An 18546-nucleotide genomic window follows, 5' to 3' on the forward strand; every position below is an offset into this window, starting at 1 on the left:
TGCAGCAGCCCTAATCTCTGGTGCTGGAAACCGCATGCACACAGGTGTGATGCAGGCAGCCTGCGAGGCGTCGCCAAGGAGGAGGGACAGCCATGAGGACCAGCACTTCACAGGGCTTTACGTGCAGAGCATAGACAGCATCTTGCCTTATTCTATCACAATCCCAAGTGTTTATTACCGACCCTCCTGCTGCTTCTATTCCCTGTATTGTGCTTAGTAGGTAACACCTCCCCAGTGGACTTTCCCAGTGGAATGGGTCAGCTGAATTAACATTTTGCCCGGACAACTACAGTCAGACTTTGTTTTCATTAAAAACATACAGCACGGAACATCAGTCTTACATCTTTCTTAGTCTTAAAAAATATAAATATAGAGGGATAATTTGTACAGGATGTATAGGTATGTACACCTTTAATATGCACATGAGAATTCGGAACAAGTTTATGAAACTTGCACTTTAGGGAGGCCTTCCTCCTGGGGCTTTTGAACAAAGCTCTGAGCTAGTGGGCAGATGCTTGAGTTCCCATGGCCCAGTACCCGTCTACCGGGAAGAAGTGAGCCCTCCTGACTGCAGGTGCAGTGTCGGGACGGGGCAGCTGGCAGGTCACGGGTTCCTCTCCACCGGCTGCTGAAGGCAGAGCTCGCTCCCGGCAGAGACGATGGGCAGGCTGTTCTCCAGGTGGTGGTTGATGAGGTCGTTGATACTGTCAAAGATCCTGTCCTTTGTGCGGATCTGTGAGGGTGCAGAGGGAAGGTTAGCACCACCCACAGGCAAAGGAAGAAGAACGCCCCCCACTGGGAGTCAGAACTGGAGACGCAGCCTCCTTAGCGACCCAGGGTTTCCCTGTGCTTTCAGAGGTGGTGTCTGCTAAGTCCCTGGTCCCTGTCACTGGCCAGTAAATTCAGTCAGTTCATCTGTCCACCCCTCTGGGACTGAGCCATGGCCTCCCCCACCTTTAGCAACCAGGGGCCGTGGTGAGATCCTCTGCATCCCAACAGCCTCCTCTCTCTGGCTCCCCTCCTGCCCTCATGGGATTCATCCCAGAAACCTCTGTCCTGCACCACCCAGCGGTGTCTGCAGGCTCCCCTGCCCCTGCCACCTGCAGGCCTTTGCCCGGCGGTACTGGCCCAGACCTCTTCTTCCACCTGGGAACCTAGCTCAGCCTCCAGGTCAGCACCTTCAGGCCCCTGTCCTTCCTCACCACCCCTCCCCAGGCCAGCTGTCAGCATCCTGCACACCTGCCAGAAAGGAGCCCACAGTTGTGAGGAGGGGCTCCAAGTTCCCACTGGAGAGTGACCCTTGCTGGGATGGAGGGGCAGTGCTGCACGTTTCTGGTCACTCAGTTCTAAAGCTTAGTAGGGTGCCTGTCCATGAACTTCTCCTGAATAGATGAAGGCCTGAGATGCGGTGAGGGTGCTGGGTGGCGCTTTGCCTCTTCCCTCTGCACAATGGCCCAGTGCTCTGGTCCCTGGGGGTCACCAGTCCCCCCACCCTGAGCCGGTACACTCACAGTATAGACCACACTTGAAGGAGGCAGTATGAGTTCTGGCCAGGAGCAGTGTCCCAGCGTGCTCCGGATGCAGCCCCGGGGCCCTACTTCTTTGAGAGGGAATGGAGACGGGGCAGGGAGTAGGCCCCTGGCTGTACCCACTAGTGCTCTAGTCCCATTGATGACCCTCACAATGGGTCTGGGATGCCTGGGTACCCCCACCCCTCTCTCCAGCCTCATTGCTGGGACCCATCCCTCCCTTGGAACAACCAGGGAACAACCATCCCTCCCTCAAGGATCTGAAGGCACATCTATTCTCCTCACTTACTTGTCCCAATATTCTTTCACCAAGTTATTTTTTTGTTAATTTTATTGGAGTATAGTTGATTTAAAATGTTGTGTTAGTTTCTGCTGTACAGCAATATGAGTCAGTTATACATAAACATATATCCACTCTTCTTTAGATTCTTTTCCCATATAGGTCATTACAGAGTACTGAGTAGAGTTCCCTGTGCTATACAGTAGGTTCTTATTGGTTATCTATTTTATATATAATAGTGTGCATATGCAAATCCCAATCTCCCAATTTATCCCTCCCCCGCCCCTTTCCCCCTGGTAACCATAAATTTCTTTTCTGCATCTGTGACTCTATTTCTGTTTCGTAAATAAGTTATTTGTAACATCTTTTAGATTCCACATATAAGTGATATCATATGATATTTGCCTTTCTGTGTCTGAATTACTTCACTCAATATGACAATCTCTAGGTCCATCCATCCTTCTCCAAGTTCTTAATCTCACTCTCCTTTCTTAATGTGGCCACCCTTTTTTCTCCCCCTCCATCAACCCACCAATGGGATGTCCATCTCTAGGCCTTCAGTCTCATATCTCATTCTCTCTCTAAATCTATGCTTCAGGTGTGTATATCAGAAGCCCCTGCCCAGGCCATCTGCCCTGGGCTTTAAACTTTTTAAAATTAGGATGCTCTCCTCTCCTGGGTTCCAACTCTGATGTGAGGCTCCTCCCCACCCACCTCTGTAAGCACTGAAGGGGAAGAAACTTCCCAGGCCATGGGGTCCCCTGACTCTTGGGCATTAAGCCTCAGTAAGGGTGTAATCTGATGGGCACATTCAGAAAAAAATCTTTTTGCAAGACTTTCTGGCATCTTTGCATCAAGGTTGTTTAATCCTCCTGGGGCTCCTTAGAATTCCCCACCCAGAAAGACCCCCTGGATAACACAACAGGCCCCTTCCTTGGATGCTGAAGGCACCCAGGAGCTCAGCTTGAGCCTAGTATTATCGGGGTGTTGCCTTTACATCATTGACTCCTTATTTCCACTTCTTAATGATTAACACTCATTTATGTTCTGGGGCAATAGAGACAGATGAAGAAGGATTTATGTTGGGAAAGTGTCTGGGACAGTGGTCTAAACCTGGGCTCACGTTGGCATCACCTGAGTTGCTCTCAGTAACCCCATGCCTAGGCCAACTTCACCAGGAGCTTGGGATGGGGCCTGGGCACTAGCGTGTTGTATGTTCCCTCCATGATTCCAACATGCTGCCAAGCTGAGGACCACTGGTCAGTGTTTTTGTAGTACGTAGGCTGGCCAGTATAAACATGCACACATGTAAGCACACAGAAGAGTAAGCCATATAAAGAAGTAGGCAGTTTACTTCACTCCTATAAATACTTGCTGAAACTCTGATCTAGCTCCTGCCCAGAGAACTTGCAGCACACAGAGCCATCTGTGTAGACTCACCTGCCATGTGCTGGAAATGCCAATGGCTGATTTTAAAAGCCCAGCAGCCCAGACAAACCTAGGACAAACTTCTCCAGATACATAAAGGGATTCTGCTACAGTGATGACACATGAATGTTAACCCCAGAAAACTACGTTAGGCTTTGCATAGCAAAAATCACATAAAAGTGCGGATGAGAGCCTTTGTTTTAGTTCAATACGCATATATTGAAAATGAAGAAAAATCTGAAATCAATAATCTAAGCTTCCACTTTAGGAAACTAGAGAAGGAAAAGCAAGTTAAGTTCAAGTTAAGTAAAGGGAAAGAAATAATAAAAATTAGGGCAGAAATCAATGAAATTGAAATAGGAAATCAATACAGAAAATCAATGATCCCCAAAGCTAGTTCTTTGAAAAGATAAATAAAATCAATAAGCCTCTAACCAGGCTAAGTAAGAAAAAATGAAAGAAGACACAAATTACTAATATCAGAAGTGAAAGAGGGGTCATCACTACAGATCTCACAGACGTTAAAAGGATAATAAAGGAATATTACAAATAACTTGAAGCTTTCCCAGTAAGATCAGGAACAAGGCAAGGATGTCCCATCTCATTACTCCTTTTCAACATCATAGTAGAAGTCCCAGCTAATGCAACAAGTCAAGAAAAGGAAATAAAATGTATGCTGATTGGAAAGGAAGAAATAAAACTGTCTTTGCTTACAGATGATATGATTGTCTATGAATAAAATCCAAAAAAATCAACAGCAACAACAACCAAAATACAAACAACCAACCAAACATTCCTGGAACTAAAAAATGATTGTAACAAGATTGCAGGATAAGAGGTTACTATACAAAAGTCAGTTGCTTTCCTATATATAAGCAATGAACAAGTTGAATTTGAAATTAAAAACATAATACTATTTATTGGGTTGGTCAAAAAGCTTGTTTGGGTTTTTCCCAAAACATCTTATGGAAAACTCCAAACAAACTTTTTGGCCAACCCAGTATATTAGCACCCCCAAAATGAAATAGTTATAAATCTAACAAAATATATACACAATTATATGAGGGAAACTACAAAATTATGAGAGAAAGTTTTAAAAAACTAAATAAATGAAGATATATTCGGTATTCATGGATTGAAAGACTCAATATTGTCAAGATGTCAGTTCTTCCCAACTTGATCTATAGATTCAATGCAGTCCCAATCAAAATCCCAGCAAGATATTGTGTATATTGACAAACTTATTCTAAAGTTTATATGGAAAAGCAAAAGACCAAGTGTAGCCAACACAATACCAAAGGAGAAGAATAAAGTTGGAGGACTGATAATACTCAACTTCAAGTTTTACAATAAAGCTTCAGTAATCAAGACAGTGTGGTATTAGTGAAAGAACAGACAAATAGATCAATGGAACAGAATAGAGAGCCCAGAAATAGACCCACACAAATATAGATGACTGATCTTTGACAAAGAAGCAAAGGCAATACAATGGAGTAAATATTGTCTTTTCAACAAATGGTGCTAGAACAGCAAATTGTGCTGGACAACCACATGCAAAAAACTGAACCTAGACACAAACTGTACACTCTTCACAAAAATTGACTCAAAATGGATGATAAACCTAAATGTAAAATGCAAAACTATAAAACTCTTACAAGATAACATAGGAGAAAACCTAGATGACTGTGGGTTTGATGATGACTTTTTATTTATGATATCAAAGGCATGATCCATGAAAGAAGGAAATGAGAAGCTGGATTTCATTAAAATTAAAAACTTCTGCCCTTCAAATGACACTGTCAAGAGAATGAGAAGACATGCCACAGATGGGAAGAAAATATTTGCAAGAGACATATCTAATAAATAAAATAATATATAATAACAATAAATAATAAAATAATAAGTTTGGACTATTATCCAATACAATATTCTACTATACAAAGAACTCTTAAAACCAATAATAAGAAAAAAAACAACCAGACTTAAAAATGGGCCAAATCAAGAATACATAATGGGGAAAAACAGCCTCTTCAATAAACGGTGTTGGGAAAACTGGACATACAAAAGAATCAAACTAGAATACTTTCTCACACCATATACAGAAATAAAATTGATTAAAGACTTAAATGTAAGACCTGAAACCATAAAAATTCTAAAAGAAGACCTAGGCAGACATTCTCTGACATCGGTTTTAGCAATAGTTTTTTGGACATGTCTCCTCAGGCAAGGGAAATGTAAGCAAAAATGAACAAATGAGATTACATCGAACTAAAAAGCTTTTGTACAGTGAAGGGAACTATTGACAACAAAAAAAGGCCACCTATAGAATGGGAGAAGATATTTGCAAATAATAAGCCCAATACAGGGTTAATATCCAAAATATACAAAAAACTCACACAACTCAACATAAAAAAGAAAAATAACCTGATTAAAAATGGTCAAAGGACCTGAATGGACATTTTTCCAAAGAAGACATACAGATGGCCTGTTGGCCAACCGGCATGGAAAGATGCTCAACATCACTAATCACCACAGAAATGCAAATTAAAACCACAGTGAAATATCACCTCATACCTGTCAGAAGGGCTATTGTCAAAAAGACAAAAAATAACAAGTGTTGATCAGGATGCGAAGAAAAGGGAACCCTCCTACACTGTTGGTGGGAATGTAAATTGATGCAGCCACTGTGGAAAAGCAGCATGGAGATTCGTCAAAAAATTAAAAATAGATTTCCCATGTGATCCAGCAATTCCACCTCACTGTCCTAGCAGTATCTGCAAGGGTGGGAGCAGCAGTGGAGGTGGGAAGTGGTGGGTCAACCTCAGGATGTTAATTTTTGGAGTAGAATATGAGGTTTGGGATCTGAGGGCACAGGAGAGACTGAGTGAAGTCTCTGAGCTCTTCTCACCACCCCCCTTCATTGATTCTGGACGTTTTCTCCATCAAGGTTGACTAAGCCAGATGTGGACATCTGTCAGAAGGGACACACTATGCCCGGGTTTTGCTCTGTAGTCTGGGCTCTTCACCTTGATGAGCAGTGGAAGAGGGCAGTGGTGGACGTGAGTGCCATGAGGATGGGGTGATGCAGGGGGCAGTCATCCAGGAGGGCAAAGGAGAGGACAGCTAAGTTGCAGCCTGGTCTGAGCACACCTGATCACCTCACAGGTGAGCCTCCATGCCCTTGCAGATGTGGGGCTGCTTGATCAGCCCTTTGGAACTCTAACTTTCCAGCAGTATTGGGTTTATGAACTTTTGTTCAAACTGTTCAGAAAGTATAATAATTCCTTGTTGCTTGTATCAACTAGCACAGAAAATTCTACCTTAAAAATAATTTTTTAGGAGCTCTGTAGATGGATAGAATTGTAGTCTCTCTAAATGCAGAACTTTCATCCCAGGAAGATTCTCTGGGGCCCTGCTAGTTCTAAGTGCTCACCTCTGTGAGGCTTCCAGGATGCCAGCTGATAAGGCACTGCTCAAGAAAGTACCAAAAAAGTCCTAATTCCAGCTTAAAGGAGGAAGGCTGGGGCACTCAATGCATCCCCAAGCTGTCTGACCCTGCAGTGCTCACCACCAGAGACCATGCCAAATGTACTTTGGCGGGGGAGAACACTGGGCGCAGAATGCAGACCCAGGGAGGACAGAGCCATCCCACAAAGCTAACCTGATAACTTTGTGAAAATCTGTGAACACAGAGCAAACTAGGAAGAGAAGAAGCACAGAGTAGCGTGGACAGCAGGCTCTCCTGCAAGCCTGCCTGGACTGCTGAGAAGCGGAGGTTGGACGCTCACCTGCATCCTTACAGGTGAGGCTCAGCCATCCCTTTCCCAGGATAGAAGCTGTGTGCCTTTTGCTCCCTCTAGTGGCTGGCAGAACACAGTGGCGAAGAAATTGAACTGAGAGCTGGAAGCTTCCTTCAATATTATCTGGTGTTGCCCTCCCCAAACATTTTCTTCTTAGCCATGAAGCAACCCTGTGACACAAAGCCCCAGGCAGAGGCCCCAAAATGTACAGGCCAGGAAGGATGCGTTCACTAGACTGTGGTTCTCAGCTTGAGCAGCATCAAAAGCCCCTAGGGTCTTCTGGAAGCACAGACTGCCTGACACCCCCACCCCAAGAGATTCTGACTCAGCAGGTGGAGCCTGAGAATTTGCATTTCTAGCAGGTTCCAGTGGACAGGGGACCCCACTCTGAGAACCACTGGGCAAGAAGAGTACAGCTTGAAGCTCTGTTGGTCTAATTGCATTGTTGACAGGAACGTGACAGTACCTGCCCTGTTCATTCAGCCCCTCCACCCACCCAGTATCAAAACAGAAATGATGGGACATTCTCAAGATGCTCCACTGAGATGTAAACCAGCCAGACACCAGCGCTTTCCTTCGTCACCCAGCTGGGTGCCAAGCAGCATTCTGTGTGCTTTGTGAACTACCATCGGACCTCCCCCCCAACCCCCAAGATAACTGTCTGGTGTAGTGACAAGAAGCCAGTTTCAAGCACCTGGGTTCACCTCCCCACCTGTCACCTCCTAATGGTGCCCTTTAGGGCAAGTTACTGACCTCTCTGAGCCTTCATTCCCATGTAAATTTGTTATCATAATAGTCCTACTTCATAGGATTCTCATCAGAAGTAACTGATTAATGTGCATGAAGAATTTCACACAGTGCAGGGCCCCTAGTACATGCTCAGTAAATGTTTGCTGTTCCTGTTTTTCATACCATACTGAGCAGTTTAAACTTACCCTGAAGGCAACGGCCATCCTGGAGAGATTTAGAGCAGGGAATGACATTAGCGGAGCCTCCTGCTGGCAGTGAAGGGTGGGGGGAAATGCACTGACAATCCAGGAAGAGAGGGACCCTTTCAGAGATATTTAGGGGATTGGTCAGTCAGAGAATGTGGAGTGTGAGAGGGAGGTGCTGGTGGCAGAGGCTTGCTGACTGGGCAAGCCATGGGAAGGCATCCAGGGGACAGCTGGGGTGAGGAGCTGGGAACGATGGGATGATACCTTCCCCTTTAGACGTGGTAGGCTCAAGTTGCCTAGAACACTTATGTGGAGTTGCTCTGTAGGCATTTAGAAATTGTGCATTTAAAAATGGTATATTAAGGGAGTTCCCTGGGGGCCTAGTGGTTAGGATTCCAGGCTTTCACTGCCACAGCCCGGGTTCAATCTCTGGTTTGGGAACTGAGATCTCACAAGCCACGTGGTGCGGCCAAAAAAAAAAAAATCATGCCTTAAGGAGTACATTCAATCGATGACAAAATGATTACATTCAGCCCCGTCCAAAGGGTGGCACTAGAACAGGCAAAGCTGTCAGTTGAAGATGTCTCCTGATGAAAACTCTGATTCCACAGGAACAGTTGCACATACAGACCTGCAGCCCTCTGTCTACTGTCTCAGCTTTGGCTGGATCCACTGACATCTTCCCACCCCCAAAAGTTCATGCCTGAATGCAACCTAACACAGATAGGATGTAGACCCACCCTGGCCACATTGCCTGGCTTCTTCCAGACTTGAAATTAAGGTGCAGTCCAAGTCCCTCCTAAACCCAATGGCCACAGTGCTGGATCCACATCAGCCCCCAGGGCTGCAATGCCAAGGGTCGTACTTGGAATCTTGCACGCCAGTTGCTTACATTTTCCAATTGATGCCTTGCTCCACATGTACACTCATTTTCCATCCAAACTGTAAGCTTGATCATGAATCCCTGCACAGCTGGGATCCTGGAGATCTTCCAATCTCCCCCTCCCACCCCATGGTTTCCCTGACCAGCCACATCCAGGGGGGGACTATTTTGGGCTGCCTGGCCCTGGTTCCTTCTAGGTGTAATGTCCCTTCTTTTTCCAGTTCCAAGGTACTAAGGAGCCTCAATCATCCCCAAGTTTACCCAAAAGTCAGCAAAGTCTGTTTCTGATAATAGAAGAGAAAAAAGGTAGAAGCCTGACCACGGTATCCAAAAGGGAAATTCATAGGAAATGTTCACCAATCAGGGTTTCTTCAGAGCCATGCCAGAGAAGCACAGAAATGTTGTGGACACATTAGCTCCAAGCTCCCCTAGGGCACTGGTGTATTTACAGAAAAAAAGGAGGGAAGGTCCCTTACCAAAAAAGGAGGGAAGATACTAAAATGTACCTATGTGTTTTTACTTCTTTAATTTTGTAATTGTCGATAGAAAATAGAGATGGGTGAATAGCTGATGTTTTACATCATTAAATGATTCTCTTTTTACAGGAAAGGCATGAGTAAAGAAATTCTAATTTAAAATGTAAGGCTGAGTATAGGCATTGTCTTATCCCATCTTCGCCAAACCCAGTGAAATGACAGTAGAGGAATAAACTTCTAAAACAAAAAAGAAGGATGTGGATTGCCAGTGGATACTGTAACATCAGCACACTGTGGGCTAGCAGAAAAGAGGAAGGCTGTTGAAATAAAAGAGTGAGGAGAAGGGTAGCCTAGAATGTAGAGGGGAGGGCGGATCCTGCAGCTGAGGAGAGAGAGGAGCAATGGTGGGAGGGAGAGCAGTTAGGCTGCCTGGAGAATGCTCCAGAGTAACTTAGCCAGCAGCTCCACCACCCCCTCCTTCCCCTTTGCCTCCTTATAGCCAAACTAGTATTTTGCCTTCAGGGAAGAAGCCAGAGAATGTTTATCCAAAGAAATTAAATAAGACGTCTGGGGAAAATTAAGGCTATAGGAGGGTAAAGGTGATTCCAAGTAAAACGCTCCTGGGAGGTACCCAGCGTAAAAGTCCGAGCCCCCTCCACCCCTTCTCACCCTACAGTCCTCTAATCTGTCATACAACAGCTTCCCTTCACCTAATCCCCTCCAAAATATCCCTACACCATGTCTCACCCACCACACACACATAATCTCAGTCAGTCTTCAATGCTAATGCCAGGAAAGACTAGAGGGAAAGATACCTAAATGTATTACAGCAGAGGAGATCCATCCCAGGAAAATCAGTCCAGTCTCTTGTTCTTCTATATGGCAAGGAAATGTACTGGGCATCTTAAGAATGTCAGTACCATGAAAAGAAAAATCATGATAAGCAAACAAACACCTGACCCCACAAGTTAAGTTGGAAAATAGACAAAATATTAAAAACAACTCATATTAATAACACCAAAAAGTAAAAATGTTCTTCTTCTTTTTAACCATTAAAAAGAACAAGATGCACAAAAAAGTAAAACAATCAGAAGATAACAAATTTTCCTTTAGAAATTAAATATACAATTTGTAAAATTATACATATATTAAGTTTGGAAGATCATCAAGGAAAGCTTTCAGAACATAGAGCAAATTTTCAAAGAACTGGAAACTTGCAGGAAAGAAGAGACAGAAGATCAATCCAAGAGATCCATCCCCTCAACAAGGTGTTCTAAGGGGAAAGAATAAAGAAGGTAAGAAATTATCAAAGAAATAATATAAGGAAATTGCTATGACCTAAGAAAAAACAAAAATTTTCAGATGGAAAGCGTTCATCACATCTCTGGAAAAATGAATAAGAAAAGGTACACACAGATTCATGACCACGTCATTGTAGAAGGTAAAGAAAAAACTAAAAATGTCTAGTAGGTAAAGAAAAAGTAATCTACAAAAGATTAAGAATCAGAGCAGCCATGCTACAGGCAACCATAAGGTGAATCAAAGTGACTTCAAAATATATTTTCAGACATGTAGGAATGAGAAAGTTCATGCCCATGCACCTGTTTTGAGAAATAACTCCAATTAAAGTGAGTGAAAACCATAAAAGAGGAAGATATAGTATACACAACAGGCTGAAACTCACCCAAGACTCCAATGAGACTATGTCCTTAGAATAATGGGTTTGCTTTAGTAATCTATTAGTCCACATTAGAACAGAAAATCAGACTGTCTTCATGCATGTTCCAAAAATAGTTGGAATGAGCTGGATAATAGTAATGACATGGTGAGGAAAACTTAGGTCTCTTCTCTCAAGAAGGCAATTAGAAACTTCAATATTAACTTATTTAAAAGTAATTGTATAAAATAATATGAATATAATGTAATGTTGGGCCTAACATAGAAATGTAATATATGTATAACATATTTGCCAATAACAGTACAAAGGAGGTGGGCAGAGCAAAGCTGCATTAGGCTAAGGAAATAATTTCAGAGGGTAAGGTAATATAACAATGCATTGTTAAGTCTGTAACATTAATATAATAGATTTAATATGTATAACAATAATGCCACACTAAGGGGATACAATCTCTGACCAAAATGGAATGAAACTGGGACTCAACAGCAGGAAAAGAATTCAGAAACTCACAAATACATAGAAATTCAAAAAAAACTCCTACATAATTAATGAGTCAAAGAGATATCAGGAGGGAAATAAGAAAATACTTAAAATAAATGAAAACGAAGACACAACAGACCAAACTTATGAGCTACAGCTATACTTAAGAAATTTATAGCTGTAAATGTCTATATTAAGACAGACAAAATCTCAAATCAATAACATAACCCCTCACTTAAAGACCCTGAAAAAAAGAAGAGTATACTAAACTTAAGGCAAGCAGAAGAAAGAAAATCATAAAGATTAAAGCAGAGATAAACAAAATGGAGAATAGAGAAACAATAGAAAAAAATCAATGAAACCAAAAGTTGGTTCTTTGAAAATGTCAACAAACTTGACAAACCTTTAGCTAGATTGACCAAATTAAAAAACAAAGAAGAGTCAAACTACTATACTTAGAAATGAAAAGGGGAACATTTTCCCCACATTATAAAAATAAAAAAGATTATAAAAGAATACCATGGAAAATTTTATGCCAACCAATTTGATATTAGGTGAAATGGACAAATTCTTAGAAAGACACAAACTATCAAAACTGACTCAGGAAGAAATACAAAATCTGAATACACCTATAACAAGTGAAGATATTAAGCAGTAAACAGAAGTACCCCAAAAGAAAAGCCCAGGACCAGATAACTTCACTGCTGAATTCTATCAAATGTTTAAAGAAAAATTAATATAAATTCTTTGGAATTTCTTCCAAAAAGTAGAAGATGAGGGAATACTTCCAAATTCAATCAATGAGGCCAGTAGTACCCTGATACCAAAACCAGACAAAGAAACTACAAGAAAAGAGAACTACAGACTAATATCTCTTATGAATATGGATGCAAAAAATCCTCAACAAAAAGTACTAGCAAACCAAATCCAGAAACGTATAAAAATAATTATACACTATGACCAAGCAGAATTTATTCCAGGAATGCAAGGTTGGTTTAACATCTGAAAACCAATTGATGGAGTTGAACATATCAATAGAATAAAAAACAAAAATCACATAATTATTTCAATAGGCACATAAAGAGCATTTGACAAAATCCAACACTTTTTCATGTTAAAAGATACTCAAAAAAGTAGAAGGAAATTTACTTAACCTGATAAAGGACATCCACAAAAACTCACAGCATCATACCTAATGGTGAAAGATTGGATGCTTTCCCCTTAAGATAAGTAAAAAGATAAAGACGACCACTCTTGCCACTTCTATTATTCTATTGGATGTTCTAGCCAGGGCAAATAGTCAATAAAAAGAAATAAAATGCATCCAGATTTGAAAGAAGTAAACTATCTCTATTCACAGATAATATGATCTTATATGTAGAAAACACTAAGGAATCACTAAAAACTACTATTAGAACTAATAAATGAGTTCAGCTAGTTTGCACGATATAAGATTAATATAAACAATTAATTGTAGTTATATACTTGCAAAGAACACAATGAGAATGAAATTGAGAAAACAATTGCATTCATGAGTGCATCCAAGAAACAAATATATAGAGAGGAATAAATTTAACAAAGTAAGTGGAAAACTTACACTCTGGAAACTAAAAAAACATTGTCAAAAGAAATTAAAGATCTAGATAAGTGGGAAAACATCCCATGTTAATGGACAGAAGACAGCATTGTTAAGATGGCAATACTCTCTATCCCCCAGTTGATCTGTACATTCAACACAATTCCTATAAGAAACCCATCTGACTTCTTTGTAAAAATTGACAAGCTGTTTCTAAAATGTATATAAAATTGTGAGGTTCCCTGAATAGCTAAAACGATCTTGAAAAAGAACAAAGTCAGAGGACTCACTCTCTTTGACTTAAAAACTTACTACTAAGCAACAGTAATCAAGGCAATGTTGTACTGCCATAAAGGTAGACATAGGGATCAACAGAATGGAATTGAGATGCAGAAATACACCCACACATATATGGTCAATCGGTTTTCAGCAATGCCAAACATATTCAATGGGGGAAAGAATAGTCTTTTCAACAAATGATGCTGAGAAAACTGGATATCCACCTGTAAAATAATAAAATCGAAACATTGCCTCACCCCAAATATACAAATTAACTCAAAATGGACCAAAAGCCTAAATGGAAAAGCTAACACTATAAAACTCTTAGAAAAAACAGAGGGATAAATATTCATGAAAAAGACTTTAAAATAACTTGAAGGTGCCTTAAAGATGCTCAAAGAACTAAATAAAGATGTGGAGAAAGTCAAGAAAATGATGTACGAAAATAATAGAAACATCAATAAAACCTATTTAGAAAACCTAAATAGGAACCAAAATGAAACTCTGGAGTGGAAAAGCACAAGACAGAAGAAAGAATCAGGGAGCTTGAAGATAGGACAATTGAAATTTTTGAGTCCCAGGAACAGAAGGAAAAAAGGTTGAAGAAAAGTGAACAGAGCCTAAAGGACCTGTGGGATACCATAAAATAGATCAACATATGCATTGCTAGAATGCTAGAGGGAGAAGAGAGTAAAAAGAGAAAGACATAGTACTTGAAGAAATAATGACAGAAATTTTCCAAATCTGATTAAATACATGAGTATAAACGTCCAAAAAGCTCAATGAACTCTAATAAGGATGAATATAAAGAGACCAACAAAACTGATCATTAGAGAAATGCAAATCAAAACTACAATGAAATACCATCTTACATCCATTAGGATGGCTACTATCAAGAAAATAGAGGGCTTCCCTCGTGGAGCAGTGGTTGAGAGTCCGCCTGCCGATGCAGGGCACACGGGTTCATGCCCCGGTCCGGGAAGATCCCACATGCCGCGGAGCGGCTAGGCTCGTGAGCCATGGCCGCTGAGCCTGCGCGTCCGGAGCCTGTGCTCCGCAACTGGAGAGGCCACAACAGTGGGAGGCCTGCATACAGCAAAAAAAAAAAAAAAAAAAGAAAGAAAATAGAAAATAAATGTTGGAGAGGATGTGTAGAAATTGGTACCCTTGTATACTGCTGGTGGGAATGTAAAATGGTGCAGCCACTGTGGAAAAAATATGATGGTTTCTCAAGAAAATATTACAAATGAATTACCATATGATCCAGCAAATCCACCTTTGGATATATACTATAAAAGTTGAAAGTGGGGTCTGGAAGAGATATTTGCATACCCATGTTCATAGCATCATTTTTCACAATAGCTAAAACATGGAAGCAACCCAAATATCCATCCACTGATGAATGGATAAGCAAAATGCGATACAATGCGATACATACATATAATGGAATATTATTTAGCCTTAAAAAGGAAGGAAATTCTGACACATTCTACAATGTGGATGAAACCTGAGGGCATTGTGCTAAGTGAAATAAACCAATTACAAAAAGACAAATACTATATGATTCCACTTATATGAGGTATACTTATAGTAGTCAAAATCATAGTTACAGAAAGTAAAATGGTGGATGCCAGGGACTGGGGGTTGGGAATGGGAAGTTATTGTTCAATAGGTATAAAGTTTCAGGTTTAAAAGATGAGAAGGGTTCTGGAGATGGATGGCGGTGGTGGTTGCCTAATTATATAAACATACTTAATATCATTGAACTGTAGACTCAAAAAGTAGTTAAGATGGTAAATTTTGTATTACATATATTTTACCACAATAAAAAGTGAAGAGAAAAAAAAGAAAAGGAAGAAATGTAGGCAAAGGATCTGAATAGTCATTTCTCCAAAGAAGATACACACACGGCCAATAAGCACATGAAAAAACGCTCAACCTCATTAGTCATCAAGGAAAATGCAAATCAAAACCACAATGGTATACCACTTTACATCCACTAGTATGTCTAGAATCAAAAAGCAGATAATAACAAGTGTTGGTGATGATATAGAGGAATTATAACCCTTATACACTGCTGGTTGGAATGTAAAATGGTATAGCTGCTTTGGAAAACCGTCTGGCATTTCATCAAGAGACAAAGTACAGAGTTACCATTTGACCTAGCATCCCACTCTTAGATATATATCCAAGAGAAATGAAACATATGTCCATGCAAAAACTTGTACGTACCATTTATAGCTGCATTATTCACAATAGCCAAGTGTCCATCAACAGACTAATCATAAACTGTGGTATGTCCAAAAATGGAATATTATTCATCCATAAAAAGGAATGGAGTGCTCACACATATTACAGCATGGGTAAGCCTTTAAAACATTATGTTAAGTGAAAGAAGTTAGTCAAAAGTCCACATATTATATAATTCTATTCATACATATGTCCAGAATTGGATAATCTATAGAGACAGAAAATAGCTGAGTGGTTCCTAGGGCTGCGGGATCGGAGGATAGGGAGGTGATAGCTAAATGGTACAGCATGAAAATATTCCAAAATGGACGGTGCTGATGGATGCTCATATCTGCGAATATACTAAACCCACAGAATTGTACACTTCAAGTGTGTATTATGTAAATTCTGTCCCAACAGAGCTGTTTTTAAAGATCTTTATGTTTACCAATTCATAGATAATACAAGAAACAAGAAACAAGTTAAATAATGCCACAAGAAAGCAAGGACACAAATCACTACGTGGGAAATTCTACAGACAAATGTCCAGTTCACCAAACAAATCAAGGTGTAGAGGGAAACAGAAAGAAAGCTTCTACGGAGTGCGAATCCTGAGACATAATGAAATGCATGACGTGGATGGACCATCTATGGATTCTGATTCCAACAAACTTACTATAAAAAGAATATCTTTGAGATAATCAGGAAATTTTGAGTATGTTTAGTAATTAGTTTTGGTTTTTGTTGGCTATAACAATGACATGTTGTTGTTGTTGTTTTAATGTCCTTATTGGTAGGGATGCGTGCTAAGGTAGTTATACTAGGAATGATAGGAGGCCCAGGATCTGTTATGAAATACTTTGCAAAGCTCCTCTTCCCTTTCCTTTCCTCTCCTTTTCCTTCCTAAGTGAACAAAAAGTCCAAATGCCAAGAAGACAGGTGTCTGTGATGTGGGGGTCATGTAGCCACAATGGCCCCAAATGGCATCCCAGAGTGCAGGCAGAGTGGGTATGCCCAAGGGCTGGATGGATGGATGGACTGGCACAGGGTGTCAGAAGCGTCCATGCCAAGGAGAAGGTTGGGCAGCCCACCATGGAAGTCACAGCCAAGGAGGGGGAGGGCATGTATGTAGGAGGATCGAGCAGTGTGGGTGTCAAAACATGAACAGGGTGAGGAGGGAACCCATGTGGGGACAGCTGGGCAGAGGAGTCGAAATCCAGGCTTGATGAGGCAGGTTTCCACATACAAGGAAGTTCATCAAATAGGTAAAAACATTAAGAATAATGGGAGTCAGGTTTCTCATTGTTGGAGAAGGGAGTCCCTTATTTGTTACGGCAGCACAGGCTAGACTGACTGGTACAAAGGGAATTTCAAAATAACAACAGGGCTTTATTAAGTGGAGGGATCAGGGGGCTTTTTGTTTTCTTAATTACCCTGAGAAGAAAATAAAAACCTGATAAATGTGGATGTTGGATGGTTGTCATGGTTTGGTGAGTTCAGGAATGCAAAAGCCCCTGTACACGCTCTCAAACATGCCATAACCTGAGACCACGTTGACGAAGCCCATGGAATACCCAGCAACGTGCAGCCGTAGCTTGTTCAAATGCAAGCACAGTGCCCACATCACTTTGCTGGCCCTTCAAGGCCAAAGTGATGAATCAATGATAAATGACTCAGGGAATAATTTTAGACACAGAGGGCTGACTAAATGATTCTGAAAGATGTTGAAAAGAAAAAAAAGTGCACCAGACTCCATATCTGAGGCTGTTCCTACAGACCCACTCGCCGGCTTCTTTTCAGCTGCTGTTATCTAGGGTCGGTAGCCTCAGCACCTCTGCAGGAGCTCAGAAGCCCTGCCACAGTGATCCTTGTCACCCACATTTCCAGCTCGCCCAGGCGCCCTCGTCTTGAACAATCAGTGCACAGTGGGAAGGCACATAGGTTGGTATACTCTGGAGTAAATTTAGACGTAGAACTGTTTTGCATCCTTATTTATCTGAGTAATCTGTTCTGCCAAGTTTCCGCCTTTATAGTCAGGGACCAACCAATTACCATGAAAATCAGATGAATAAATATTGAAGAGAATGTGTTCATCGTCTATTTTGGTGTCCTCACAGCAAGGAAGTGACATTACGTTTTTAATTAAGTCTTTCATTTCCATTTTCTTTTTCAGCTAAAGCTGTCCTCCATAGGATCAATTAAGCTAGATAATCAGATCCCACAAAAAGCCCCCCAAAAGAACAGTTATTAGTAGGTGTCATTTACAGATTTTCTCAACCATACTGCAAATTTCTCCTCCAAAATTAAAGCTGTAGAGACAGCACAGCTTGGGGTGTTTGGGCTTGCTCAGACACCTGGTCTAACTTCACGTCCTCCTTGTCTTCTACATTATCTTGATACTGGTTCATGAATGTATAATATATTAGTAGTAGTACGTATCTTCTGTAAATCATCTTTTTGTCTATAAGAACTGAGTGAACAAAAAAACTAATCGTCTTTGATCTGTAAGAGGGTATAATTTAGCTAAATTTTAACTTTAAAAAAATACCTAAAATTTTCAACTGAAATATTCATATTCTCATAGGATTTCTATTTCCCTCCTATTTTCCTTTAGATAACTACAACTAATTTAATAGGTAGCCAATGCAAATGGAAAGAACTCTGGACTGAGTCTGTGTAGAAAATCTCACTTGTGACCCCAGCTCACCTTCTTCGGTCCTCAACCTCCTAACCTGAAAAAGCCTGAGGTTGATTTATGTATTCAGTTATCTAATGCTTATTGAACACAAGCTATGTGCCAGGCACTATTCTAGATGGTGGGAAATACTGCAATGAACAAGACTGATACCCTCTTGGAGATTATAGTCTAGTGGGGGAAACGAAATAATAAACAAATTAGCAAATAAACGAGTGCTTGTTTGTGGTAAGTGCTTAAGGGTAAAAATAAATCAGGGTAAAGAAATAGGGGGTATC

The 18546-nt window shown here is 40.9% G+C and overlaps 1 protein-coding gene across 2 annotated transcripts in view; it reads right to left on the reverse strand.

The window, feature by feature from the left end:
* Positions 1-302: 302 nt before the first annotated feature.
* Positions 303-18546, reverse strand: part of SHC3 (SHC adaptor protein 3) — a 142466-nt gene continuing 124222 nt past the window's right edge. The window contains exon 12 of one of the 2 annotated variants that reach the window (XM_027092031.1): positions 303-733. In XM_027092031.1, the coding sequence (XP_026947832.1) occupies positions 605-733 (129 nt within the window). In that variant the 3' untranslated portion in view covers positions 303-604. The remainder of the gene's footprint in view (positions 734-18546) is intronic. The other variant, XM_027092032.1, reaches the window with a different exon arrangement.

Source organism: Aethalodelphis obliquidens, unplaced genomic scaffold, assembly GCF_003676395.1.
Source record: "Aethalodelphis obliquidens isolate GAN/ISIS:26980383/991018 unplaced genomic scaffold, ASM367639v1 scaffold74, whole genome shotgun sequence".
NCBI lineage: Eukaryota > Metazoa > Chordata > Mammalia > Artiodactyla > Delphinidae > Aethalodelphis > Aethalodelphis obliquidens.